General features: G+C 50.3%; 1 protein-coding gene across 6 annotated transcripts in view; it reads left to right on the top strand.

The window, feature by feature from the left end:
- The window catches only part of CAMKK1 (calcium/calmodulin dependent protein kinase kinase 1), a 107,213-nt gene that overhangs the window by 44,273 nt on the left and 35,545 nt on the right, over nucleotides 1-27,395 (top strand). For all 6 annotated transcript variants that reach the window (XM_063340939.1, XM_063340938.1, XM_063340942.1 and 3 more), the window contains 7 exons: nucleotides 7,413-7,460; nucleotides 9,163-9,216; nucleotides 16,957-17,008; nucleotides 17,559-17,692; nucleotides 18,293-18,329; nucleotides 20,671-20,692; nucleotides 22,670-22,758. In XM_063340939.1, the coding sequence (XP_063197009.1) occupies nucleotides 7,413-7,460; nucleotides 9,163-9,216; nucleotides 16,957-17,008; nucleotides 17,559-17,692; nucleotides 18,293-18,329; nucleotides 20,671-20,692; nucleotides 22,670-22,758 (436 nt within the window). The remainder of the gene's footprint in view (nucleotides 1-7,412; nucleotides 7,461-9,162; nucleotides 9,217-16,956; nucleotides 17,009-17,558; nucleotides 17,693-18,292; nucleotides 18,330-20,670; nucleotides 20,693-22,669; nucleotides 22,759-27,395) is intronic.

Below are 27,395 nucleotides of genomic sequence, written 5' to 3'. Positions count from 1 at the left end.
CAGTATCTCTATCCTCTATGGAATAGCAGAAGGACTAGGAAGATGCACAATTTCTTATAGAATAAAGTTTGAGGCTGACCGCTGACTAATGAATGAGAAGTGTCAGGTGTGTGACAGCAAGATGAGCGTGCAGCCAGACTCCAGCGTCCTGTGTATGACCTGCCAGTTGCCGCTAAGCGGTTGTTGCAGGGTTGCTGTAGTCAAGGCTGTGAGAGACACAGGCTGTCCAAATATGAGCTACACAGCTAACTGAGATACGCAGGGAACTTGGAAGAGAAATGGAGAGCAGATTTGATGTTGTTACATGTATTTGCTTGGTGTGTTTGCTGTAAGCAATTAGCAGAGCCTTGCATGTGGGCAGGAAAGACTAGCAGAGCCAGGAGGTAGGGCCAGGATTTCCAAGAGTTACAGGGGACTCCCTGATGAGGTTTTTGGCCCTATGGGGGATAAAATAACCTAGCTGCTGTTGTATTTTTGGTTGAACATTTTGATACGCAGACCCTCAGTAAGCAGGGAGGTTGGTAGGTCACTCGGACAAGATCCAGCTCATTGGTCACGGCACTGCCCCATCTCCCTGCAAATAACTCTGACGCATCTTGTCCTGGGCAAGCTGCACATTCCTACTAGAGTCCATGTCTCTCTCCTGCTTAAAGCCCTTTTGGATTTGCTCCTTGGATTGGGTGTCCAGCATCATCAGTCACTGCCTTTTGGGTGGCAGGACATCCATTGCTCTGGCTCGCAGCCACTGCCTGATTTGAGTTAGTCTGTGCAAAAATTAAGATGAAGTTCACGAGCATTTGGGCTTTATCACATGTGCAGACGCCGTCTATCAGGAGCCGAGATGGATGGCACAGCTGCATATCAATTTCCTGAGTTATGCCGATAGTCATCTAGGACTGAATCTGCTTTCCCTCCTCAGTGATAACAGGAGCGGCATCTCGCTGCCTTGCTGTCAGCAGTCCTGTATCCTTGACTGATCTGGAGAAATAATAGAGAGATGTGCTATATGAGGAGACTGGATGTGGCAGAGGTGAATTTTCTGTTGTTTTCTGCTGAATTATGGAAGAACCATGTGCTCAGTTAGAGATGCTGCTGAGATTTTTAATGCTGATTTCATACTTGTTCACAGGCTGGGAGGAAAGCTTGTATTGAGGGATCGGATGGCCAAGAGCCGAAGCTGAGCCTGTGACGCTGTGGGAGGCTTCACGCAGTGCTGCGAGTAGGCAGGGAGTTGTGCTATCCCGTCCTCAGGTCTGGTACCCCAAACGCCTGTCTTCTGAGTGAGCTTTCTTGGGTTTGTTATTTAGGAAGACAACGGCTTCTGGGCTAGCAGGGCTGCAGCAGAGCCAGGGCCTGTTGTCTTACACAGAGGCAGCTCCTGAGCAACCAAGCAGAGCCACCAATTAGCTAATTGGGATGAAGAGTTGGCAGCTGCTGGTGTCTTGCAGCCACTGCTGACAAGTCTGGATCTGCAGTATTAACTCTGCAAGAGAAGTAGCCCGTTCTGCTCTGCTGACGGTGTTACTGTGTACTTAATTAATCAGATCTATAACTTTCAAAAGTCCCTGCTTGTTCCCCTCCTTTCTTTGATTGTGCATGGACCATAGCCTGGAAGGTCCTTCCAGTGCTGCCTTCTCTGGTAGGAGTGCCCACTGTGCTGGTGGGATTTCTGCTGCCTTTGCTCCCCATCAGTGCTTTGCAGTAAGAAGGGAAAGGCTTTGCCTTTAGTGATGGCACAGAAGTGATAAAGCTGAAGCTATTAAGGGTACATAACTCTGCAGAACTAAGGCACAGGCCCCAGAGTTTCTGTTGCTGGCCCACATGCCCTCTATTGATGTGGTGTTCCTGTCTCCTGCTTGGTGCTGGCAGCATGGTGAGAGGAAAGGCTTTTCCACAGGGCTGCTAAAAAGCAGCTTCTGCTTTGCTGCGTGGATGATGCTCCAGTGCTTGTATGAACCAGGGCAAGGCGCTCTGAATGTGGGCGTCTTGTCACTGTGTTTGACAGAGCTTGTCCCACCTAAAATGGCAGGACTTCTAGCTGTGAAAGGGTAGAGGTCCTGCTTGCTGGAAAGTGGCATTTGAAAAAGCAATGCTGTTTTTCTTTCTTTATTCTGCCATCCCACACCAACCTTTTTAGGTAGACAGGAAAAGTCTCACTTGAAGAGTGGCTAGAAGAAGAATAAAAGATGTCTTTTTTTTTTTTTCCTAGGCTTCTTCCCCAGACCTGCCAGCACAGTTAATTGCTTTGTACTTTCTCTTCTTCCAGTCTCTTCTGGCTGAATTGTCTTTTTTCTCTCACACGTTCCACCCACTCCCTGGCATCCCATTTCTTCCAGTCCCAGTGCCCATGTGGTCCCTCCACCCTCTGGGATCAGTGGGAGGTCGTTACAGCTCCCTGCTGCCTGGGTGACCCCGTGCATCATGGTGGTGGGCTGGGGCTGTGCATGCTTTAGCAGGAGTGGAAAGGATGGGTCGGCCCAGTGCATTCTCCTTCCTCAGTTCTGCTGCTGGCCCAAGCACGCAGGGAGGAGGATGAGCTGACAAAGGGAATTTTCCTGTGCTTAATGTCCATGGCTTATCTGAGAGTCATGGAAAATAAAGCACTTATTTGTCATTTCTTTCCTGGGCTTTCCACATCTTTATCATAGACCTCCTGCTTGTTTGGCCAACTACTTTGAAGCAGCTGGTGTCGAGAGCGGTGAGAGGCAGTGCTTCAGTGTTGGGCTGATCCAGGTCTCATGGTCCTTCAGTCTCTTGGAGCTGCTTTGTTTTCTTTACAAGGTCACGATTTCCTTGCTGTGTGCAAAGGTAAAGCCAGGTGGGACCAGGGCAGTGGCAGGGACCAAGCTCCTACACAGCATGGGCTGCAGAGCTTCCCCCTCCAGCCCCGTGAGTCACCCAAACTTGTTTCTTCTAGAGGTCTTACCGTCGTGCTCAAACTAGATCTCTCTTGAAAAGATCAAAGATATGTGGAAAACATTTCTTCAAAGAATCCCCCAAAGGCATTGCTAATTTCTCTTCCTTGAATTAATTAACCTCTATTTAAAAGTTACGTTTCCAACTTGTCTAAGGGCAGGGTTAAGAGAAGAACACCCAAAGCTGCAGTTTCAGTGGGGCTGGAATGTGGCTGCCTTTGTCCCACTGGTCCCAGCCCCCTTTTATGCTTCTAGCCACTTCTCAAATGAAACCCCAGGGACCTGGCAGGTGCCTGAGCTCCTGCATCCAATTTTAGGGTCTCGTGTGGGTGACCCCAGACCACGGTGCTGAGCCTTGATGTTGTGCTTTCTGCCCAGCTGCGGCCAGTGCTCCTGCCAGTGGCCTGTTGTGATGGCCTGTCCCTGGACAGCTTTCTGACTTGTATTCATTGCTGCCCCTAATACCCCTTTTCTGGCTTTTATTTTCATTTTGTCTGTTTTCACTTCCTCTTCCAGCCGGTTGAGTTTAAACCAGCGCTGTCTTCACTACTGGCTTTTAGCTCCCAATTTTCTTTCCCATGCTTCTCTTTAAAGTGTATCTCTGACTTGCTGAAACATATTTATTTTCAGATTAGTGAATCTGGCTTCTTTTAGGGGACAAAATTCTGCATTATATATGTATGTATGTAGACAGTGTGTTTTCAGAAATATCTTTCTTTGGAAACCAGCTCTGGCTCTTCCTTCCCATCCTGGTGTTCCCCCAGACAGCAAAGGCTCCATTCTCCATTTCTCGGGGTTTCTGTCACAGCAGTGGCAGCGGTGCATTCGTGGGATTGGGCTTGGACTCTATAGACTTCACTGTCCTTTATGATTTTTTTGATCAATTTTTGTTTTCTGTGGCATCGATTCACCTCCCACGTCCCCTCTTGAGCAATACCTCTGACATGTTAGCAAATGGGACATCTTGTTTTTTAAGGCAGAACAATTATTGCACGCTTGGATGGACCCAGGAGTCTAATTTGCTGACAGCTTTTCATTAAAGGATTTCATTAAGGTTCTTGGTCTGTTCATTTTTATCAGCAGTTGCAAATACATTGGCGTGATGAAATCAAGAGGATTGTACAACGTTATCTTTAAGAAACACTTGGCCCAGAGATAGGTGTTTCTCTCTGATAAAGAAATAGTACAATTATCCCACTTCCTGCAGGAGAACCAAATAATAATATAGTAACAGCCCTGCCAGTCTGCAGACACGTGGCAGCAGTCGCTTGAGCTGTGAATTATGGCCTTTCTGTAAGGAGAGGGGAAAAAAAAAAAAAAGGTAGAAAGCACCTATAATCTGGTTTGATTTTTGCTGTGTTGAGCTCAAGTGCTTGAAGCAGCGCAGAAGCTAAGATGACAGTGCTGCTCACCGGTAGTTATCGGAGCGGAGGGTGAGGGAGGTGTGGGTTGGGTGGGGGTGCAGTGGTGGCGAGCGTAAACTCTCGGAGGCTGTGCCGCAGCCCTGGAGCCCCAGTCCTGTCCGGGGCAGCCAGGCCCTGGCATCACCCTTCCTTCGGACCCTCTTGGGATGTTCCCATCCCAGTATTTATCCATTCCTTTCCAAAACAAAATCCCCAAAGGCAGGTGTCCTGGCATCACTCACGAGCTCCATTTAGCAGCAGTGAAAGACCAGAGAGATGCTTCAGGTGATTGGTCTGGTGTGGGGAAAACAGTGGTAATTTCTAGCCAGAGGTAAGAGGGTCAAAGGAACTGGTGCCTTGGACACAGGGAGCAGCCGTAGTCCCTCCTTGGTTGCACTGAATATTAGCACTCTGTAAGGGAGTTTGCCTGGCTGGCTGGACTACATCCCACATCTGCTTCTTCAGGAGGGAGGGGGAAAAATGGATTCCTGCACAGTGTGTTTGCAAGGATAAACTGCAGACTCCGTGCTTTAGAGAAGCCACCTTGGCTTGAAACAAGATACTGAGCGCACGTGTACGTCTGCATGTAAAGGGCTGTACTTGTGCAAGTAATCCCTACCTGGGGAGGAGGCCTGTGAAGGGGACCTGGTCACCGCCAGCTCGCTGGTGTGAAGAGCAGGCAGTACTAAGGCGGCTGGAGGCTTTCGCAGAGAGGTGGTCACTTTTCCTGCCTGTCTCAGCCGCTCTGGTGAGCGTTTTCCCCATCTCTGCAGCGCTGTAGTTCTGCACAGGGCAAGGTGAGGGGTGCGAAGTTGAGCATGGGGGAAACCCAGGGCAGGGGACATCAACAGAGAAGCGTTGCTGCTGAATTTGTGGAAATCACTGCAATGCAAAGCACAGCCTTGGGCTGGGAGGTGAATCTACTGACACAGGGCTTTCAGAGGAATTTGTCCTCCATGTGCCCATACCCTGGGTTCCTGTGTGCTGCCCTCTCTGGGGAGGGGAGCAAAATTAAATAGGATTTGTCTTTGCTGAATGTTTCAGTGGTTTTATGCTTTACATCTTGGCTTTTGCTGGGTCATTGTCTCTCTTCTCTTGTTGCACCTAGTTCTGATTAATTGGTTTTTGCTTTTGGAAAGACAAGTGCTTTGCTAGCAGCAGAGTTAATGTACCTCTGTGGCCCCATTACTCACAGTTGGCTCTTCCTCCTAGTCAGGGTGGTGGAAAAATCTTCCTTCACTAGAAACAAGATCAAGATTTAAATCATCCCTTGTATTCCTGACAAGCCACTGCTTGCAAGCTTTAAAACTCATCAGTTCCCCATTCCTTTATTCTCCTTTGCTGTGATGATTGCTTGCATTAGGAGTGTTTTCTGGTTGGTGATGGAGAAAAGACAAACCTATCTACCACACGTGTGCTCTAATGCACCCTGAGAGGCAGAGGAGCGTTGCTTTCAGTGGGGATGCTGCGCGGGGCCGGGGCTGCAACACCCCCTGTTGTTACAAATGGACCGAAGGCTTCTGGCACGGCTTTGCTTTCCTGGCACTGCTTCTGTAGATTGCAGGGCTATTTTGAGGCTTATGGGAAAGCTATTCTACCTGTCTGCATATTTTATATCAGCTTTGTTGCCAAAGAGGTGCCCGCTGCAGAGCCTGGAAGTGATTTCCCCCCCCTCAGCCTGCTTTAGTGCTTTGCAATCTCAGGGAGAAATACTGTGTTCCAAAATGCTGTCTGGGGAAGTGTGTCCCACCTAAGGCTCAGCCCACACCATGTACTGCAGTTGGAAACTTGCCTCCTTCCCTCACCCCACCGGGTTTGGGTCTCTCCCCTCCCCTGCGATGCAGTGAAGCGCTGCGTGTGAAGTCAGGACCAAGGCAAAAGCCGCTGTAGCCCACCCTCCCCAGGGCTGGCGCTGCAGATGTCCCTGCAAGAGCACTCTGACCCTCTGCCAGGAGCTCTGCACTGCAGCAAGGTGTGTGCTGTCCTCCTGCAGACCCTGTTGTGGTGGCCAAGCCGGGGAGGTCCCCTGGGCAGCTGCAGGGAGAGCTCGGTGCAGGCAGTGTGTGGCGCTTACCCTGCGCTTGTGGTCTCTAGTCCCCGGGGCTTCTGCAGTGTCTGGGATGTTCTTGTAATTAATGATGGTGGGAGAGGTCAGCTCCAAATGAAATACAGCTGTGGAGGTTTTGCTGCCACTGTGAAAGACTTTTTCATTAGGTAGTACAATACTAAAGGAAGTGGTGGAGTTAGCATCAGATGACTGCACGGTTCCTCTGTTCTACCTCAGCTTCCACTAGTTGACACCTGGGGCCACCGTCACTCCCTGTGTGGCTCCCAGTCTGTCGAGTAGCTCAGCACCCCATCATTACACCCTTGTCACAGCTTGCTGGGGGTCTGCATCCACCACCCTTCCACCCCTTGGGGTTTCAGTGCCGGATAGCTTGCGAACGGAGATCAGGCCTGCTTAGGGGTGATTTATTTTGGCAAATACTATAGTGGCTGAAGGGAATCCGTATTATTTGTGTTGCATTGCAAAAGAGCTTGGCTCCATGTCTTCTCCTCAAAGAGCAGCCCGTGATCTGGGTGAGACCTCCCCTGGGTGCAGCCCCAGCCTTCGTGCACCATCTGCAGAGGGTCCCTGTCTTTGCCGGGCTCATGTTGGGAAGGGTACGGGCTCACGCTGCAGCCCTGGGGCTGGCGTGGGTCCCTGGGTGCTGGGAGCTGCCAGCCCCTGAGAGCCTCAGGAGCTGGAGATGGGTGTCTTCCTGCTTGGTATTGGACACAGCCCAAGGTAGATGGTTAATGTAAAGAGGCCGGGGGCTGCTGTCGGGCTCACCAGGGTGAACCTGGAGCAATATTGGAGAATTGGGGTGGAGGGGCCTCTGGTGTTACGCCAGCACAGCCAGAGTCAGAATTCAGCCCATAATTGCTTTGTCTTGGGCTGCCAAAAAAGTTCAGTGCTTATACCGTAATGTATACTGGTTTAAATGAGATTTAATCTTTCATTATTCAGCACTCTGCCTCTACTTGATGCTTATTCAAACTCGGTCATTTCCTTTTACCAGTACTCTAATTATGTTCTCCTTTTGATCTGCAGGACTGTGTGCAGTTAAACCAGTACAAGCTGCAGAGTGAAATAGGCAAGGTACGTTACTGGAGCTCATGTTTGCCACTGGAGCTTGTGCACACACACAAGTACGAGTGGAAAAACTGTGCCATCCTGAGACTCATCGCAGCTTGTGTTTGGTTTGGGTTTTTTGTTTGTTGCCTTCTTACTTTAAGCAAGTTCTGTTCAAGGTCAAAGTGGAGCTGCTTCCTCTGAGATCTAAATTTATTTTCCTTCCCTCTGAAGGTGGTTAAGCTGGCTCCCTTCCAAGGCGTTTGCTTGCCAAAAGTAACACTAAGAGCCTTTGATGCATTAATACAGTCCAACAAGGAAAGAAAACAAAACAAAAAAAAAATCAGGGCAGGTGTTTGGTCCCCATCAGGACTAGTTTAAGTTTTTATGTCCATGGATGAGATGCTAATTTAATTCTAGTCCATGTTTAAAAGCTGGAGAATGATTCAGAAGAGATTCCTCCGAAGTTATTTAAAGGTCTGGGCTGGTGAGCCGTTCAGACACCTGCACATTTGGATGTCTGCCACCATTGCAGATGGGTCCATGAGTGACGGTGCTGTCTGGAAGTTGTATCTACCTTTGCAGTTGGAACACTGCAGTCAGAAGGGACTGTACCCTGAGCTGCGGAGACCTTCACCAAAAGTTTTATTAGACCAAACTCCTCTCCAAAGTGAGAGGCCCGGGGCTATGGGAGGAGGCACCATCACCATCTGCACCGTGGGCTGCTTGCAGCCAGGGTGTCAGGCTGGAGATACCACTGCTGGTGACGCAGCAAATATCATCTGAAACTCACACACAGCTTCAGACCAACTTACAGCTCTTGCCATTGGCTTCAGTATGATTTAAGGAGAGTGCGAGGCCTTCTCTCTAGTGGATTTGCCCCTGATGCCTCCTTGCCTGCAGGTCACAGTGAGCACATAGGCACCCTGAGGTTGGTAGAGGGTCTGCTGGGCCTACTTTGCTTCTGGATCAGCCAGATGGCGGCTTGGCCTCCTCTGAGACCAGGACCCTCATTCCAGCTCTCAGTGAAGTCAAGAGAAATGTTTTGAAGGCTGTAGGGTTCATCCCACTCACTTATTCAACAGGCATGTGTCAGGGATGATACCTAGCCACGGTGTCATGTGTCACTTACATAAATGTATAGTGTTGACACAGAACTGAAAAAATAGTGATTTGGATGGAGTTTGGCTTCAGGCTGTCACTGGAGCTGTGGATACAGCAGTGAACCAGGCCCGCATCTGCGTGGGCAAGAGGTGGTTGGAGGAGAGCAGGCAGCTCGTCCTCGCTGAAGTCCATTTGCTATCAAGAGATGGAGTGGTTTTGTGCTGAAAATTGTCTTGCACAGAAGTACAGGAAAGGAGTTGGTGCAGAACTTCCAAACTTGCACAAAAAAAAAATCTGCTTGAAAGTTATTCTCTCTGCTCTCCACACGCGTTTGAGTTAAGACAGACACAGTGGCTTTGGCTCAGGGCAGGAGGTGATGGGCTAATGCTCAGCTCCTCCAAATGCTGTTAATCCTCAAATACCCCGTGGCTCCGACAGAGCTGCCACCACGTATGACCTTGCTGCGGGGTCACATTCCCTGCAGACTTTGCTCAGGGCTTGACACGGCCTGGGGTCTTGAAGGTGTTTTTTTCCCCCTGTGTAAGGCCATGGTCTACCAGCCTTGAGCAGCAAGGAGACGAGGTGAAGCTGCTGAACTGACTGTGCAATTTGTGTTTATTTTTAGGGTTCCTACGGTGTTGTGAAACTGGCCTACAACGAGAACGATGACAAGTATTATGTAAGTGTCCTCCTCCGCTCCTCGCTGCTGCTGCTCCCCATTCCCCGTTACCCCCCGGGAGCTGGGTCCCCTCTGCCTTGCTGCTTTTAGCATATGCATTTCTGATTCGGGTAACATGCAAGGAATTGAACCTCCCCGCTGGGGATGGCGCTGCTGGCTGCGTGTCCGCTTGCATGCGGTGCAGAACGGGAGGGAAATCGGGTGGGCCGCTGTATATAACAGGCGGGGATCTCGGAGGCAGGCTGCAGAAGTGCATTGCTGATTTGTCTTGACATTTTCTAGCTATGAAGCAGGTCACCTGAAATTAGAGGCATGTGGGTGGTGGTATTCAGCGCCTGCTGTGCATTGGAAGATCGGCCTTGAAGAGGCGTGTTTTGTAAGGAAATGGGGGTGTTGATCAGAAAGATGCTGAACAGCGTGGTCCAGCTGGGCAGTGCCTGGCTCCCCTGCATGTCACCCCCTTGCAGGGTGCCTCCCCGGACACCGAACAGGACCTTGCTCGCAGGCTGTGAGGTGTAGGGTGTGGGGCAGAAGGCAAACCTTGGCTTTTAAACCCTTTGCTGAGCTGAAGGCAGAGTTGGAGGCTTTCAGATTCAAAAAGGCTGCTTGTGCTGAAGGCTCCTTCCCTGTCGCTCCCCTTTCCAGAGGCAGGTGAATCCCAACCATCCCAGCTGGGGTTCCTGTGAAGTGCAGATGTGCTTGTGTCCCTGGGCTTGCCCTGTGGCATGTTCTGTTCAGGCTGAGAGCAGGAGCTGGACAGTTGGCAAAAGGAAAACTGCCGTGTTGTGTGCGGCTGTGCCTGGAGGCTTGTAGAAACAGCTTTTGGCAGTTGATGGTGGATCCCAGGGCAGGTGTCTGCTGAGCAGAGCTGGGTGGCTGCAGTGCTCTTGAACCCAAACCCCGTTGCCCTCAATGCAGCCCTGCTGGGTCTGGCCCTGCCCTTCAGCTGCTGCTCCGTACTGTGTTTGGTGAGAGGGGTCCTGCTTTCGCCGCTGCGATGGAGTGGCCTCACAAGGGGGAAAACGGGCCCATGAGAGCACCCGGGCAGACTCGTGTGCTGCTCCCTGTCCCAGTGCTCAGAGCTGCTGGCCTTTGTACAAAGGAGTATGTGCCGTGGAGATACAAAGCGTGATCATTCCCCACTGCTCCCCAGCCGGCTCTTCCTCCCTGACTCTTGGATTTACAAGTGACATACCAGGTTGGAGGAGTCGGATGGAGTTGCATGCCTGTTAGTGTTTGTTAGCCCTTCTGCGCTTCCAGCAGGCATGAAACTGCAGGAGAAATGTCTTGAAAGGAAGGACGGAAGAGATGAAGCAAAAATCTGGACAAGGTGCCCTGGAGCTGGCCAAGCCAAGGAACCACAATTCTTTCCATCTCCTGTCCTTTCCAAGCTGACTCACCCACGGCACTGGAGCGGCTGCTGTTTCCGATGGCTCCCTTCCTCTGCTGCCCTCCGAGTCTTCCCTCCCCTGCCCTGCAGCAGGGTGGGTTTGTTCTGCAAAGAGCAATGGTACCAGCCATGGCTTCCCTGATCCATCTGCCCCACCAGCGCAGGCAGTGCTGGGACCGGGGACACCGAGTGGGAACACTTGTTGCCAGCTGAAAATATTTTTGCTTTGAAAATGGTAATCTTTACATTTTGGTGCTGCCCTTTCTTTCTGGGAATCCCGATGTGCTGCAGGGTGTTTGTCACAACTCGGCAGGGAGAGGTGGCTTTAGGCTCGCGTTGCCTGCTGCATTCTTGTCCACGGTTCAGATGTAGGTTAACGCTGCGGATGTAGATTTAGCTGGTCAAATCAAAGACAAAAGTGAAAGCCTGTGTCCAGGTTAGCCTGGTGTGTCTTAGTTAATCCCTACTTAATCTCCATTTCTTTTTCTAATCTAAGCAAACACTTTAAAGCTACTGCCACGTCATGCCTGGGAAGTTTCAGCCTCGCTGCCCAAAGAGCGACAGGGTGCGCAGACCCCCTTACTGCCAGCGTTGCAGGGACACACGTTCGCCCCAGTCCTTGGGTTGCAGCGGTTGAGGCAGGGTCTGAACAAGATCTCAGCTGGGACCCTGGGGCTGTGGAGGTGATCCTGGGAGGTGTGTGGGGCGCTGCCGTGGGTGGAGAGATGGGAGCAGAGCGAGGGCATCGGCAGTGTCTGCCTGTGTTTCACTGCAGCGGATGGCAGCACGTGGGAGAAGAGGGGGCAGATGGCTGCACTGCTGCCGTAAGGCTGTGATGCTAAAATCTACGTTTCATATGCTTGCTACCCTTTTGGCTGGGGCAGTGGGAGCTTTCCCCTTTCCCCACATGCAGACAGACTGTCACCCCTAATCCTTCCAGGTGCCTGTGCCTGTGTTTTCCAGGAGGACAAGCTGTGATGGAGACACCTCCACTTTTTCCAGGACGTTAAAACAGCCCAGGAGCTGGCAGACTCTTTAAAGCTTCAGAGAAATAGCACATTGCATAACTAGCTAATGGCTGCTTAGCTCCCCACGTGTGTCTGACCCACATGCCCTCTCGGTGCTGAGATAACTTGCAGGCTGCTCTGCTCATCACTCCTGTCCGAGGCTGCATTGCAGCAACGTACCCCCACCCCCCGGGGGGCTACCTAATGTAACTGCCTGTTACCAGTAGCTAGTAGAAGCAATTGCTGTTCTGACAGTTGGGGAGGGCCTTTTCTGTGTGTTTATTTTGCTCCAAATTTAGCTCTGGAGAGTTGTTTTTGTCTCAGTAGTAAAAAGCAATAACAGATAATTGGAGGAAATCAGCCCTTGGTTGGCCTTTGCTGAGCAGCCCCTAATAACCCATTCACGTGCAGTGTTTTAGCATGAGGCCAGGGTGCTGCTGCCCACTTTATTTTCTTTAAGATAGTGTGCTGCAATAAAAAGGAGCAAAACTTTAAAGAAAGCAGATTTTTTTTTTTAATTTTGGAGTATAGTTTGGATTATGACTCCTGATTCTTACTGGGGCGTAGGGCCTTTGCTAGCTCTCTTCATAAAGGCAGAGTTTATAGGTACCAGAAACTCCATCTAGCTCCTGTCAAAGCAAAAGGAAAAATTTCTGTTGCTTTAATGAGTTTTAGACCTGGCCTAGAATTAGGAAAAACTCTCAAGAAAACAAAGCTGATCACCACACTTGGGAAAAATGTAGATGGGTTGTATTTACTTTGTGGGTTTTCTTTCCTTCCATTAAAGATGAGCAAGTGCTTCCAAGAGCTTTATCCTTCATTGCCGTGAACAACCACAGTGCTGCGGAGGGCTGTGAAAGTGTGCTGACTTAGATGCAGGGAATGTATTAGACCGAGGAATTGAACTTTGAGCACCAAGTGTGTGAGCCAGTGCTCCCTCCAAGGAGGAGACCCGATGGGGATGCGAAGAGGTCCCTGTCCTGTGCTCGGTCCCTGCTGCTGTTGGGGCATGTGAAGCTGTTAGAGCAGCATTTGCAGGGCTCTGCCGAGGAACCCCTTACAGCTGGAAAGGTTTCAGTGTCTTAGTTTGCAGGAGACGCTTTGACAGTGACTAGGGGGTGGAAAAAAGGAAGAAAAGCCAAGCTCTACGAAAGAGCAGCAAATAAAAAGCGAAGTCGAATGTGTGCAGGCAGAGATCTAGTTTGGAGTCGTTGTGCTGATGGAATTTGATTCTGTGATGCCTCAGGTCATGTCTCCTTCCGATTTTCAATCTCTAAATCAGCTTGCAAGGAAAAGTGGTTATGATGGACATTTGTTATGCTACTTCTGGACAAAAGCGATAGCATTGTAGGCTGTCAGTGAGTTTCTATTTATTTTTTTCTTTTTTAATCTTGTTTCCTAAGAAACAAGATTTGTGTGATTGAGCTCTCTGCCGCTGTTTGTACCTAACAACCTTTGCATGAAGGGCTGTTTTCTACCAATTGTCAATAATGGGGAGAAATTCCTTCCAAGTTTATGAAAAGAGACAGCTAAACAAAGTGCTGCTGCTGAGGAGAAGGTGGCCAGCAGCAAGCCTTGAACTTTCTAGCCCCTGGAGAATCCACTCTGGTTGCCATCCAGGCGGGAAGGGAAGGCATGGCTCCTGTGTTTCTCATCCTCTTGCTCACATAACAGCTCCTGAACCTCTGCCAGCTGCTCTCTGGTGCAGTGAGGACCAGGGAAATGATCTCTGGTTTACTTTAACACCCTGTGCTGCTCAGCAGCAGGGCTGTGAGGAGTTGGGTCACCCAGGGTAAGAGCAGGAGCCTCCGGGAGATGTCTGGAGGCAGGCAAGCGTGGCCGCTCCGGGAAGGTGTCATTGCTGTGGTGTCACAGCATGGACGGGGCACAACCCACCAATGTTATTCTGCTGCTGATGTGACAAATGGTGTCTGGGACAAAATGTGACAAATGCAGGAGCAGGATTTTAGGGGCATGGCAGCTAAACCTGTCTGGCTTAGGATCTCCTTTGTGTGTAGTGCTTCTCTCCCAGCAGAGCTTCCCTCTTAGCCACTCGAGGGATATCACTGTCAGACAGGACAGGTGAGGAAGGGCTGGAGATGCTCTCTGGTCTGCTCAGCGCTCCTGCAGGGTGCTTTCACACACTAGCAGAGCATTTAGGTGGTTAGTAGTGACCTTGAGCAACATCCCCACTCCCCTGGGAGCTGCAGGTAGGGACTGTGCACAGGTCATCTGCCCTTGCATGGGTTTGGGTTCCTTGCAATGTGAGTCATGCATCTTATTGTTACCAACAAAGTGCATTTTATTGTTACCAAGTGAAATGGCATCCCAAGTGCTGTGAGAACATTACAAAGTGGTGTAAGGTCCCTTGGCTCAATCCATTTTATCATCCTTCCCTCCCACAAATAATGGCCAATTTGCCGTTGTCATTACCAGCAGCAGGATGTGGGCTGGAGGCCTGGCTGTTGTGAAAGCTGCTGCGTTCCAGGCATCCCTCCTCCTCTCTGTAAACCTAGGATCTCCTTTCCCTCAGGTGTCCTCACGAAGCAGCTTCCCTGTGGTTTCCAGCTGCAAGGTTCCTAGAAAAGAGCAGTAAACTTAAATAATAAATGCACATCAAAGGAAAGCACACAGTTCCTGCTGCCTCTCAAAGGAAAATGTCATAACTTGTGTCCACGTGTGAATAGTCAGAAGGAAGGTGGGTGCAAGGGCATGTGTGGAGGAAGTCTCCTCTAGGCTCCCTCTTCTCCTGAGGAACCTGAAGCAATGCTTGCCAGTGCAAAGGGAAAATCCCCTGGCTTGGCTCTGAGCTGGTGCTTTATCAGAAAGGCATTATCTGGGTAATTAGCTCTGCCTGCGAGTACAAGTGTCGTTGGCGCGCTCATGCATGTGAGCCCGGAAGGAGAGGTTTGCTGAAGCATCCCTGTGTTGCTCCTGTTATGCTCGGCTACAATTCGGCGAGGAAGCCTTGTCCTGCCAGTTCGCCTTGTAATTAGAGTGAGGCTTCACCACTGTGTGCTCTTGTGATAATTAAGCGGCATTGGCCTGTTCCATGATGAAGTTTGCTCTTTGTCCCCTGTTTGCGTTGGAAAGCGCGGTGGGACAGGTCCTCTCTTCTGACCCAGCCCTGCTTGTGTAGCAGCAGATACCGGTGCTTTGCAGTTGGTATAAGCATGTCCTGGTGCTTCTTCCACAGCAGTAGAGGTGACTTACAGTCAGCTCACCTACAGTACAGTAACCCCCACTCATCTCCCCATTGCCCCTCGTAGCATCCTTCAAGGAGTTTGGGTGACAGCAGTAGCTCTTGCTCCCTCTCGTTTTGTCCCTGAGAGCAATTCTTGTCTCTGCTATTGCTCCTCTCTGTACCTTCCTGCTCCCTCCAGCCCAAGCCCAGACCCTGCCCTGGGAAGGACTAGCCTGATGTGGGCACGGCTGATGGCAACGCTTCAGTTCCTCAGGATGCGTTCCCCAAGTGTTGATGCAGCTTGGGAGCTTTCAGCAGCAAATTGCATTTTCTATTTCTTCTTTTTCTAGAGTTCCTTGCCAGAAGGCAGGGAGGACTCAAGGTGGGACTGGAGCAAGGGGAGCCTTCTCCTCCCAGGAATGGTGATGGTTGAAACAGAAATAGGTGTATCAGTTCCTTTTGGTTTTTTTTTTCCTAAAAATTTTCAGTATGGAGAGATATAAGTGAGGAGCGTAGGCTTTGTCCTGGCCATCCTTGGAGGTGGTTGTGCACATCTTGGATCCACTGTCAGCAGACCGTGAATCATTTGGCTGTCTGTATTGGACACAGCACTGTGCTAAGTAAAAGATAAGCACTTCTGAGTCTGTCTCTCAACACTGTCATTTCCAACAGTTGGCTCAGGAGCTGTCAGGCAGGATTGAGAACTACAGTGTCCCTTCTCAATTACACGGGTGCAAATCCAGAGGATTTCACTGGATCAGTACGAAAAATAACAATCCTTTCAGCGCGCTGTGAACCTGGCTGCAGCGGGAGCACTGACGGGAGGTAGGGATGCTGGGGCGTGCGGTGGCATCGCTGCCAGGAAAAACAGCTCAGGAAGGAGCTTGCCGAAATGGTTTTGGTGACCTGTTCCTGGGTACACATTAAAAACAGGTAGCATGCAGAGAGCCTGCCTTCATGGTATTAATGCAAAATTCCTTGGCATTTGACTGTGTCCTGTGGGAGTCCTTGGTTAATTATATTTCACAGGAGTCACTCCAGTGTGAACTACAGATTTGGATGCTTAATTAATAGTAGTAACTACCCATTCTAGGGGAAGGAGCGAGTGACCGTCCCAGCCCTTGGGGGCATAGACTGTTTTCCTAAGCAAACTGTACCATGAGCTGTTTTCCCATGAAATATTTGTCTGCTGGGCCACTCAGGGCTGTTTGAATGGCCCTCCAAAAGGTTATTAACGCACAGAGCAGATGGAGGCGCAGAGACTGTTTATTAAATTTGGATTGCCTTTTGCTACTATGCTAATGCCAATTGGATGGCAGGAAAAATTACCCTGACCCCCTCCCACGCTTCAGCTGCCTGGGTTAGCAACAGTGCCAGCATAAATTGGGTACGAGAAGGGAGGGAAACTGTTGTCAAAAGCCCACTTCCCCCCTGTGCCTTTGGCATGCTCTGGCACAGCGCTGGCTTCACCATTTCTGGTGGTGCAGGGAGGGATGCCCATGAAGTGTCTTGGTCTTGGACATGATGCTGGATCACACTGTAGGTGCTCAGTATTGGTCCGGCAGCATGGAAGAGGTTTACAGGGCAAAAATAGTCTCTGGGAATAGAAAAGGCATCCCCAGGCAGCACAGAGCTGGCGGAAGGGCTGTGCCCTCTCCCTGTTTCAGGTCTGTGGTGTAGGTTGCAAGGGTGTTGGCTGTGTGGCTGTGACACTCCAGCTCTTTTGCTTCCTAGACCCTCTGGCAAAGCAAAACATAAGGTGGAGCATCCTCAAAGTGGCTCTGACTTGCGGCATGGCCACAGCATCATCTAAAACAGCAGGTGCATAAAGGTCAGCTAGAGGAACCCACCTCTTCCCTCAAGCTCCTGCCGAATACAGAAATTGGGCTCCTTTTTCTTTGTCCAATTTAAGGTAAACCAAAACCATTTATTTTTTCGTGAGGAAAAAAGATGAATGAAACATGGTTAGCAGTGCCTTTAGGAAAGCCTGGGTCAGCGTGTGTGTGTATCTGTTGTGGTCACCATTAACCAGGAGACTACTTCTCTAGGTTGAGGAACAGAGCTGAGCCAGTCCCTGGTGCCCAGCATATTCCCAGGTCACAGCAACGAGCACTTTGGCTCTTGTTAAATTTTAACACTGCTTTTTCTTCTTCCTTCAGGCTATGAAAGTCCTCTCCAAAAAGAAGCTCTTGAAGCAGTATGGGTTTCCACGTGAGTATCTCACATGGTTACGTGTTGTCCTCTCTGTAGGAACGTTGTCTGCGAGGACTGCAGAACTTGGCCTCATTTGAAAGCTGCCCAAGCAGTTTGGGGCTGGTTAAAATGCAGTTGGTAGTGAAAGGGCAGGCACAACCACTGGGAAATTCAACGCGCTTGGTAATTAGGTTCCTGGCTTTGATTTTCTGAGTCTCTTTGAAGTGCTAACTCTTCCCTGCTCACCACCTATGAAGCCTAATTAAGTGCTGGAAGTTAGGCAGGGTAGACCCCTATCTCCCAGGGACTCTTCTACCCCCTCGGATAGCACCTGGCTCTAGTGGCAGGGCCATGGGACCTGGCAAACAGACCAGGCTGGGAATCCAGCAGGAGCTGGTCTGAACGGGGCTTGGAAATATCAGTTTCAGATGGAGGCTGTAATGCTTTGGGATGAGATCTCCCAGAATAGCTGGAGGAATCCTGCAGAGGGGGCCAGTGGCTTCTGACTCCTGCGTGCTGGGTGCTGCTGAAAAATGAGTTTTTCCTGACCATGTTATCACCATTGCAGGTCGGCCTCCTCCCAGAGGGTCGAAAACATCCTCCGGAGAGCAGCCAAAACCCATGGCACCACTGGACAGAGTCTATCAGGAAATAGCCATCTTAAAGAAACTGGACCATGTCAACATCGTCAAGCTGATAGAGGTGAGCTGCTTCTCCACCCTAAGCTATACTGAAGCAAGTCTGGCTTCTATTGCAATAAAAGGATCTTTCTTCAGCTGTTCCTACTTCAGTCAAAATTGGTTTAAAATAGTTGTTCAGAAATGTAGGCTGGTGATTCCAAGCAAGATCATGCCAATTATGTATGACAAACTGACATACTTATCCTGGGCTTTGGGCTGGTGCCCAAGGGAAGGCAGCTGGCTGTGCTGGTAGGAACGGCAGCAAGCTTTGACCAGTGAAACCTGTGTGTAGACAAGCCTGGGAAGGTGCACAAGTGCAAGGCTCTGGTGCCATTTTCAATATTGTCTGAGGCCAGATTAGGACAAGCAGTGCCTTTATTGGTAGGCTCTTTCTCCAAATACAGGCAGGAGCCCAGATTTTTCTGGAAACAGGAAAATCTGTGTCTTTCAAAGCCCCTCTGTCTGCAGGAATCTCCAAATATTAGCCTAAATCATTCTCAGTGCTCTACAGCTCAGCACAGTGTACAGGGAACAGTAAAATGTTATTTTCAAAAATATGTTTTTGTTTTTCCTGCTGCTTCTCTTTTCCCTTTTCCCCATACCTCTCTGTTATCAATTACAGGTCCTTGATGATCCTGCAGAGGACAACTTGTACATGGGTATGTGAGTCACTATATGCTAATAGAACGCCTGGGCTTAGACCTGGTGATTCGAGTAACACGTACCAGGGCTTGGGGTCAATACCAGGAGGAAACTTGTACCAACTTCAGCAGACTTATTTTTTTCTGAAAAGTTAAATGCCTGTAAAGGCAGCTGGGATGGAAGGGACCCCTTGTAGTAGGGCTAGGCAGCTTGGTGTACAGCTGTGCACTTCCCCTTGCCATGGGGACACTAGAAAGATGTGACAGCAGCTCTGCCCTCCCCTATGTATATGTCAGTTCCAGTCCTAGAGACAGGAGAGAAGGGAAGGGGGCAGGATGGTTTCTTGTCTTCCTGGTATGAGGTTGGTCTTTCCAGACTTCTGTAGGCTGTGGATAGTGGTAGTGACTCGAAAGCAGTCTTGTCTCAGGGTGACCCCTGCAGACACAGTGGCCACCCTGCTGAGCCTCAGGACCTCCCCGGACAGCAGGGCTCCTGCCTTTGGCCTCTGAGCCCAGACCCTGCCATGGGGTGCTCGGATGGGCGGCCAGAGATGACTGTTTATGCAGAGGGTAAATTTCCACCCATTTTTGTCTTCCTCTCCCCCAAGCCTTGGAAGTGCCAGCCACAGCCTAACCCCCATTTAGGCAAAGCCTGGAGGGACAGGCCTGGGAGGCACTGAGGTGCCCTCTGAGACGGGCCAGAGAAGGGTGATGTCTGACCCTGTTAGATCTCTGCTTCCCCTTGACGTTTCCTGATGAGACAGGCTCAAAGGCTGCCTCTCATGAAATAATTATGGGACGCTTTTGAAGCTGCCGGTGAAAGGGGGCTCTGCCTAGCAAATGAAGCTATTTGCCTTTGAAAGGCCACTTTTCCCTTTCGGCTGAAGCCCCAGTGGCACTCTGGGAGCATCGCGAAGCGGCAGCCAAGGCAGATGCACGTGTGGTGGGGAGGGCAACTGAGGCCACTGTTCAAAGGCCTGAACTCCTGGGGATGGAGAGAAGGGGAGGGATGAAGTAGCAAGATTTCTTTTGTGGAATGAAAATAAATGCATGAGGAAGGAGAAAAAGCTGCTGAAAAGGAAAGAAAACAAAAAAATCCAAACCAAAAGCAAGTTCGGCCTGTGGAGCAAGATAACACAACCAGAAATGGCAGCAATAGCTGGCGGGCGGTCCTGATCGCTGGGCGGTCCTGATCGAGCCATGCAGGCAAAATCAAGTTCCTGCCTCTGCAGTCCCCTCGACAGCAGGGGGAAGCTGTAGGTGCTCAGCACTGCTCAGGATTGAAACCCTCAGAGTAGGTTTCCTCCCACCTGCTGCTGACCCAGCAACGATAACTGCACCGTTCTCCTTCCTGAAAGTCCCCCCCATGGCAAAGCAAAACTAGAGAAAGTGGAGTTTGGTCTGTGCTAATTACTGCTGGCACTAAGTGCTGCTATGAGCGCGCTCTGCCATGCGCTCATTGGGAAGAAAGCAGGGGATGGAGGGTGCTGACGGAAATTGGAGCAACCTGCAATAGCACAAGATGGTTGAATAATGAAATGCTGCCACAAGCTGCAGCTTCTTCAACCTGGAGAGCAAGACGAGCTGATGTGGGCTGGCTTTGTACCTCCAGCTGGTCTAACATCGCAGCTGTAAGCAGGGCTGCCTGGTGCTTTGGGGAGGGCAATCCACACAGATTTCTTGCGAGGTGCAAGAAATGCCATAGTAATTCATGAGGAAAGAGCTCTCCTACTGGATAAAGGCAGATCCTTCTGTTTGCAGAACAGGTCAAAGGCAGGATCAGAAAAACACATTGCCACTAACCCATGCTGGGGCAAACCTCCATTTAACCCCCTAATCAGACACAAAAACCTCATGTGCTCCACAAACCTCAACACGCCCCAACCAATCCTTTCCAGTCGCTCCTGCCGGGGAGCACTGACCTTTTGGACAGCCATGTAGCTGTGCTGCTGATTGACACAGCACAAATGGAGCAACATCTTCTTACAGCACCTCATTCGGTATCAGCAATTTAGCAGAAATATCACACCAAACACCCTCCCCGAAGGTACTGAATAAAATGGGGCTCAAATCAGCAAGGGCTGACACCGGGAGCAGCAGAAATGTGGTTGATAAGTTATTGCCTGCTGTCTCCCTGTGTGGAGCTGGCGGGAGGTGGGGATATTTGTCTCTGCTGAAGAGATGAGTGTTTTCATTTTGCATCCTCTGGTGTCCTTGTCGTGGGTGAGGGAAGAGAAGAGAGTGGAGGTAAATTGATTTTGCAGGTATGGGAAGGGATGTGTTTTTGTAGGTGCTAAAAAACAAATAAGCCCTGTCCCCTCTTCTGATTCATTCATGTGTTAATTTCCTTTTCTTGCAGTGTTTGACCTCCTGAGAAAAGGGTAAGTAGCCCTCCTGGGATCCCTTGTGTTGCGATTTTTGGTGTCCATCAGTAGCTTCCTAGGTGAAGTGGAGGTCTGATATGTGCAGCGGGTCAAACCGCTGTCTGCAGGCAAGCACAGGGGAGGCAAAACCCAACTGTAGTTGCCTTTGCGCTGTTACAGCCTGGAATGACGTGGTGAATAGCAATGGGCTGGGAGGACATGTCTGGTGTCAGGCTTTGGTCTGGAAAACAAATCTGATGCCAATTCCCCATCAGGTGCCTAGAAGAAAAGATTTTTAATAGGAATACTCTGCTGGGGTAACAGCCGCATTGTGGCTTCCTCTGGCACAAGGGGTGTGTGGCTGCATCGACACTTAGCTGCCACCCGCTGCCCTATTTTGCTCCTAGCACTAACGTATTGTGGGAGCCTGTTTTGTTGGCACATTTTTCCATAGCAGAAGTGATAAAGTGGTGGGAGTCTCCTCACTGCTTTTTGCTACACCTGTGCTGATTCTGGAGCTCTGCAGAGTCACAGCGAGGTCAGGAGAGCTGTGCCCAGGGTGGAGGAGATTCCCAAAGGGCTTATTTTTTTTCTCTCTGGCCCCATGAACAAGTCTCTTGCAGGCTGCCAGCTCCAGCAGGTTGCTGGTGAGAGGCTCCCCAGTCTCCCTGGTGACCAGGCTGATGACTATCCTGTAGGAGAGGGGGAGGGAAAAAAAAAGCTCCTGTAATCAGCTGTGTCCAGGGAACGTGCAGCTCGGCCGAGTGCAGCCTGTCTGCCTCTAGCAGAAGGCAATTAGACTCCATTAGTGGCTCTGCCAGTCCTGCCGCTCACATTATTTCTCCCTGGCTTCAGCAGCAGAAAAATGTGCATGAAGAGGGAGGGAAGGCAGTGGCAGAAAAATGCAAATGGGAGATGAAGGTCGTCGATCAAATGGCAGTGAGGAAGAAGAGAGATGCTGCAAGAAGGATTTGCTGCTGGGGGCTGAGGGGAAGAGGTGCAGAGCCTGGTGTTGGCAATGGGCTGTTCTCGGCCATTGGGCTTGGCTTGCAAGGACAGTGCGTCAGGAGCACTGCCTTAAATCCAGCTCAAGTCAGTGGGTGTATGTCCAAATGCAAGGCCAAGCTGCCGAGCACAAGCAGGATTAACCCCCAGTGCAGTGAAGTCCTTAGCTCCTGCCATTCGTCCACTGGGAACAGAAGACGCTGGCTAGCTCTTGCAGCCGCTTTGCCCTCAGCTTTCACGGGACAGGCAGAGGAGGCGCTTTTGGAGGATACTGTGCACCTCCCAGCAGTGGTGGCATACAAAGGAAAGGGGAGGAGGAGCTGACCAGGTAACCTTGGCTGTTTAGGGCCGAATGGCTGGGTTCTGGTCGTGGCTGAACCCTGAACAGCAAAATAGGTTTTCGAAGCAGTTTAGCACAATGCACTGGAAATATTCCCACTTAACCTTTGAGCCAGTGTTTCATGTATAGACTCCGCTTTGGTTTAGCCTGGCTGATGTTGTTTCAGGACTGAGCCCCAGCAGGCATGACACCCAGTGCACAGCAACGGGCACTCTGTCCCACTGCTGCCTGGTACCTCCTGCTGCTGCTGGTGCTCGCGTCCGTGAGCAGCTTTAGCGTGAAACCAAAGGCCAGATGCAGTTTTGTTCCTTTCACTATGCTTTTCCCATTAAGGCTGTCAGTGAATGAAGCGTTTGTCCTATTTTGTGCAGACATCAGCAGTTAATCCTGGTGTTGGTGAGGGCTCTATGGCTCACGTTGGCTCAGGGACTGTGCGAAGCCACCCGTCACTTCCAGCCGAGCTCACTAATGTAGGCATCACCACATCCAGAAAGGATGGCTGTGCCTCCCCTGCATCACAGTACCCAGAACCTTTTGGGAGCCTGGCCCACAATGCTGGGGACATGGTGATGGAGAACATGAAACTCCTCCAGCCAGGAGTGTTACCTCCATTCTGCAAAGTACTTAGTTACTCTTCCTCATCCCAACAGGCCTGTCATGGAGGTACCAAGTGACCATCCCTTCAGCGAGGAGCAGGCTCGGCTCTACTTCCGAGACATCGTCTTGGGCATCGAGTACTGTGAGTACCACCAGCACTGACAGCAGCTTTGCAGAGTGTGTGCGTTGGCCTCCTGCTCAGCTGGGGAGAAGCCTCTCGACTCTGGTGGGCTGTGAGTCGAGCAAGTGAAGTCCCCTGTAACTGCATGTGACAGGGTTTGCAGTTGGTGGTGGCCCCGCTCAGCTCAGGTTTACCTGGGCAGTATCACAGATGCCAGGAGCAGGTGTTCCTTAGAAAAGGACATTAGGAAAACAGTGGCTTGCTTTTGTGTCCTATTTGTCTCTTTTTGGAGAGCATCTTTGAAGGTGATAGCAGAGCCAGAAAATGGGTGTTTGCGTGGATTGAGTCAGTTAGCTTCAGCTGGAATAAATTGCTGTGTCCAGCTTAGCAGGGCAAGTGCCGGCCATGGGGATAGCTGGTGACAGCACTGGGAGGGCCTCTGCCCTTGCCAGCTCCCTCCACAGCATCAGTCTCTGACCCCTCGTCACTCAGGGCTGTGGCATGACACGTGCTGCTGTGCTCTCCCAGGGAGGTGGTGGCTCGAGAGTGTTCCCAGGCTCCATCCGGAGACTCCAGCAGCAGAGTTCCTGTTTGTATCTCACTTGATTATTGTCGCTGGCTTTTAGTAAGTCTTCTCCCAGCGTGGCTGAGGTCAGATTCTTTGCTGAGCGCCTGTCCCTGAAGAGAACAAGGACACAATAGGTCTGTGAATGACAGCAGGGATTTTTCTGGCCCCATCGTAGCTGACATCTCCCACTCTGGTCAGGTTCACACCAGCCAGGACAAGAGGAGTCCCGAATTGAGGACATAAGGTGGAGCGGTCTGTGTGCTGGCATCTTGTGAGCCTGGGCCCTGAGGAGTGGCGAGGGCTGGCTGGTGTTTCCCCTCGTGGTCTCTGAGCAGAGCTGGCATGTCCATGTAACCTCTTGCTCTCTACAGCGGGGTATGGGAGGCTCTTGGGTGGTGCACTTTGTGCGCTGCTGATCTGCAGACCTTGTGCGGCAGGCTTCGTGCCTGGGCTTCCCTTCTGACCTGTGCCTGCAATGTGAGGATACCTGTAAAATTGCTGGTTGCTTTCTTTTATGTAAGACAGACCTCTGGAAGTAGTGAGCACAGTAGAGCTGGGCGTTTACGGGTGCAGGACACATCCGTACCGTGCAGGAGGGTGTGGGCCGGAGAGCCTGATGCTTTGATGTGGCGTGGCGCTGATAGCTGGCGTTACTCCCATGCTGTGTCTAAACATATTACACTGCATGTTCCCACTCCTCCTGAGCCTCCTACCAGCATTGCCACCAAGTCAGAAGGCACAACTGAGATCCCCTGAGATCCCTGCTCGCCCACATTAGCCTGAGTCTCTTCTCTTTTCCAGCAGAAGGTCCCTGCCTTTATTCCCAGCGCTGCTCCTCGCACAGGAGCGGTCCATGCACCCACGTAGCATGGAGGTACCCATGAGTCGGCTGGTCTGCAGTCACTGCTTGTGTACCAGCTGGACGTGTTGGCGGACAAACTGCTGGTGAGCTGTGTTTGTCTCTGCCTGTTTGACTCTGCTGTCCTCCTAGTAGACAACCCTCCATAACGTTCAGTGATCTCATCTTTGTCTGCTTTCTGTGCGCATTGATGCACTAAAGAATTGACCGTGGTTGGATGGCTAAGTGTGAGGAGGAAGCTTTTGCAGAGGCAATTCATGCCTCACAGATCTTCGTTTTCCAGAGGAGACAACAAACACATAGATAAGGTGGTCCTGTTACTACACTGTGTTTCGATTGCCAAATAGCTTTTGATTAGATCCCGTAACAGTAGCTCATAAAGAGCTCATAAATCTCTTCAGATGGCCTCTTGTGGATTGATAACCAGACAATCAGGAAAGTAGGAATACAGGTCTCACAATGGAGAAAAGTCACTAGTGCAGTTAAACAGGAATCCGTCACGTGGTCTGTGTTGTTCAATATATTCCTGAATGACCAGAAAAAGGGTAGAGTACAGTAAGAGAGATTGGTGATGACATCTAATTATTCAGGATAGTCATTGTTAGGACTGACTGCAAAGACTGGCAGGAAGACGCCATCATAGCAAGTGACAGCATGGTAAAATGGCAGATAAAAATTCATGTTGCTGACTGCAGGGTAATGCATGAGGGGGAGAAACAACACTAAAAATATGTACATCGTGACGGGCTCTAAATTAGCTGTTCTCACTCAGACTTTGTTCTGGATAGTTCTCTTGAAAATGCCAGCCCTTTACTTAGTGACAGTCAACAAAGCTAACAAGATTTGGGGAATTACTGGGAATGAAAATGAGAAGAAAACTGAAAATGTCGTTATACAGTTATCTGGATCTGTAAGAACTCTTAGATACAGGCAAGGAGTATTCTGTGCAACTCAACTCAGCCTGTCTTAAAAATGGCTCTCTAGAACTGAAAAAAGCCTGAAAAAAGTCCTAGAACATCTTCTATATAGAGATGGAACATCTTCTGTATGGAGATAAGACCAGAGTTCTTAAGGTTTGAAATTATCATGGGAAGGGGTGATATGATAGAGGCTTATAAAATCCCAAGTGTCAGGAAAGTGGGAATGAATTATCTCTAAAAAAAAGTGAGGAGTAGCAAACAAAATAATCAGGTAGCAAGTTTAAACCAGAAGGAATTACTCTTTCATGTAGCATGTAATTAAACTGTGACATTCATAGCTAGAGGATATAGCAGGTGCCAGAACTAAATGGGCTCAGTGATTAGACAAGTCTGTAGAAAAGGACATCAAGGACAGTGAAATGTGAGGACACGAGGCAGAGCTGGCCATCAGGCTGCCTCAAGCAGGGAGTGTGGCTACGGGGTTACATCTCTGCCTGATGCTTCTCCCCAAGCTACTGGCCCCACAGGAGACAGGGTGCTGGCGCAGGTGGCCTTTGGTTTGGCTCCTCTTCCATCCAGCAGCTTATCCATAGCATCCTTGAGGTTACTGCTGTGCCGACCTGACAGCAGAGGTAGCTGTGCTGTGCCGGGTTCCTGGAGACTGATCTAGGCTAGCTTGGTGTCACTTAGGCACGGCAACCTTTTATAAACCTGGCTTACTTTGACAGTGCAAGCACACAGGTTTTGTGGCACACGTGAAGGCAGAGCAGCCAGCAGGGAGGGACAAGGACGCTTGAGCAAGTGATCGTCATCCCCAGTCAACGAGCAGCACAAACTGTGAAGGGGCAGACGTGTGAGACAGAGCCAGGTCACCCTCCCTGCTTAGTCCAAGGTGAGATTTTTCCAGCTGTTTCAACCTTAGGAAATAAATACCTGCTTCTTTCACAAACCAGAAGGAATTGTTTCAAATGTGCTTTTGGAAAACCAACGTGTAGCTGTGTCAAAATCAAAAGGAATGTTTCATATTGCCATAGTGCTTTGAGCCAACCTGCCTTTATTTCACCCATCTCTGGTGGCCCCTGTGAGCTCAGCAGCTCCTCAGAGCAATCCCCTCACTTCTACAAGGCTTTTGTTGAAGAAACACCTGCAGAGAACAAGTCTGATTGTGATGGACCTTGCCAAGGTCCATCTCCACACTGAAATGCAACACCACCTCATTTCGTTTGTCTAAAACCAGTGAGTGGGAATAAAAGCAACTTTTGCAAGTCTGTGATGGTCCAGAAGCTTTCCAGGTGCTGCCAGAATCAGTCGGGTCACGCCGGGAAGTCAGTGGAGTTGTATGGGAAGCACAAGTCTGTTTTTCAGTAGAGTTTGAAGGATGAAGACTGCAGCTTTTTATATTCTCATTAGCATTCATGTTATAGCAGAACCTGTATGGCTCAGCTGGGAGATCCAGGCTCTGCTGTGCTGGATGCTGCTGGTGTAACAGCTCCTGCTCAGAGGAAGCTTTAAGTTCAGAAGATAGTCAAAAAGAAAAGGGGGGGGGGGGGGGAAAAAGTAAAGAGTGGGTAGTCCTAGGCAGAGGGAATGAAACAGGGCAATAAATCATAGGATGCCCAAGCGCTCCCAACAACAGGAACAATAGGGTGCTTTATTTTGGGCTATTGAGTAACCACTTATTTTATTAGCGCATGAAAGTTAAAAATGGTGTTCTCTCAGAACTGCTGGGCAAATGCATGGCAATTAGTATGTAATTACAGGGGAAAAGTGCACCGTTTGTGCGCGCTGAAGGAAAAGTGTTGCCAGGCAATCTAGAGATTGCAAGGTAATTTTAATGTAAGCATACATAATTGTTATGTAATTTGTGAGACTCAATAACCATGCAGCTGCCTGAAGCTCGCAGTCCTCACAGCAGCAAATGCATCATCGCTGCTTGGCTTTTATTACATTGGAAGCTGTGAACTGGATTCCTGTGGGAGCCGGCAAGGCGTTAATCCAGGCCAGTGTGCTGCCCTCGGCGCCGACGGTACGTGGTGAATGGGAAGGGGATGCAGGAGCCAAGCTGATGGGAGGCGCGGGCTCACCTTTTAAACTACTGGCGATGGCATGTGGTCCATGGCTGCTGCGTGTCCGTGGGGACTGGACTGCACTGGTCATTCATGATGCTTGCCTAGGCTGGGGGCCTGGCTCCGGGGAGAAGCGTTTGGAGGGAGGCAGTGGTCTGTGTGATGAGAGCAGAAAGTCCCTGTCCCAGATGGGAAGTCTGGCTTAGGCACAGCAGGAGGCCGGGACAGATTCCCTGGAGAGCGAC

Source organism: Chroicocephalus ridibundus, chromosome 7 (genome assembly GCF_963924245.1).
Source record: "Chroicocephalus ridibundus chromosome 7, bChrRid1.1, whole genome shotgun sequence".
Lineage (NCBI taxonomy): Eukaryota > Metazoa > Chordata > Aves > Charadriiformes > Laridae > Chroicocephalus > Chroicocephalus ridibundus.
This window is presented reverse-complemented; position numbering and strand designations above follow the sequence as displayed.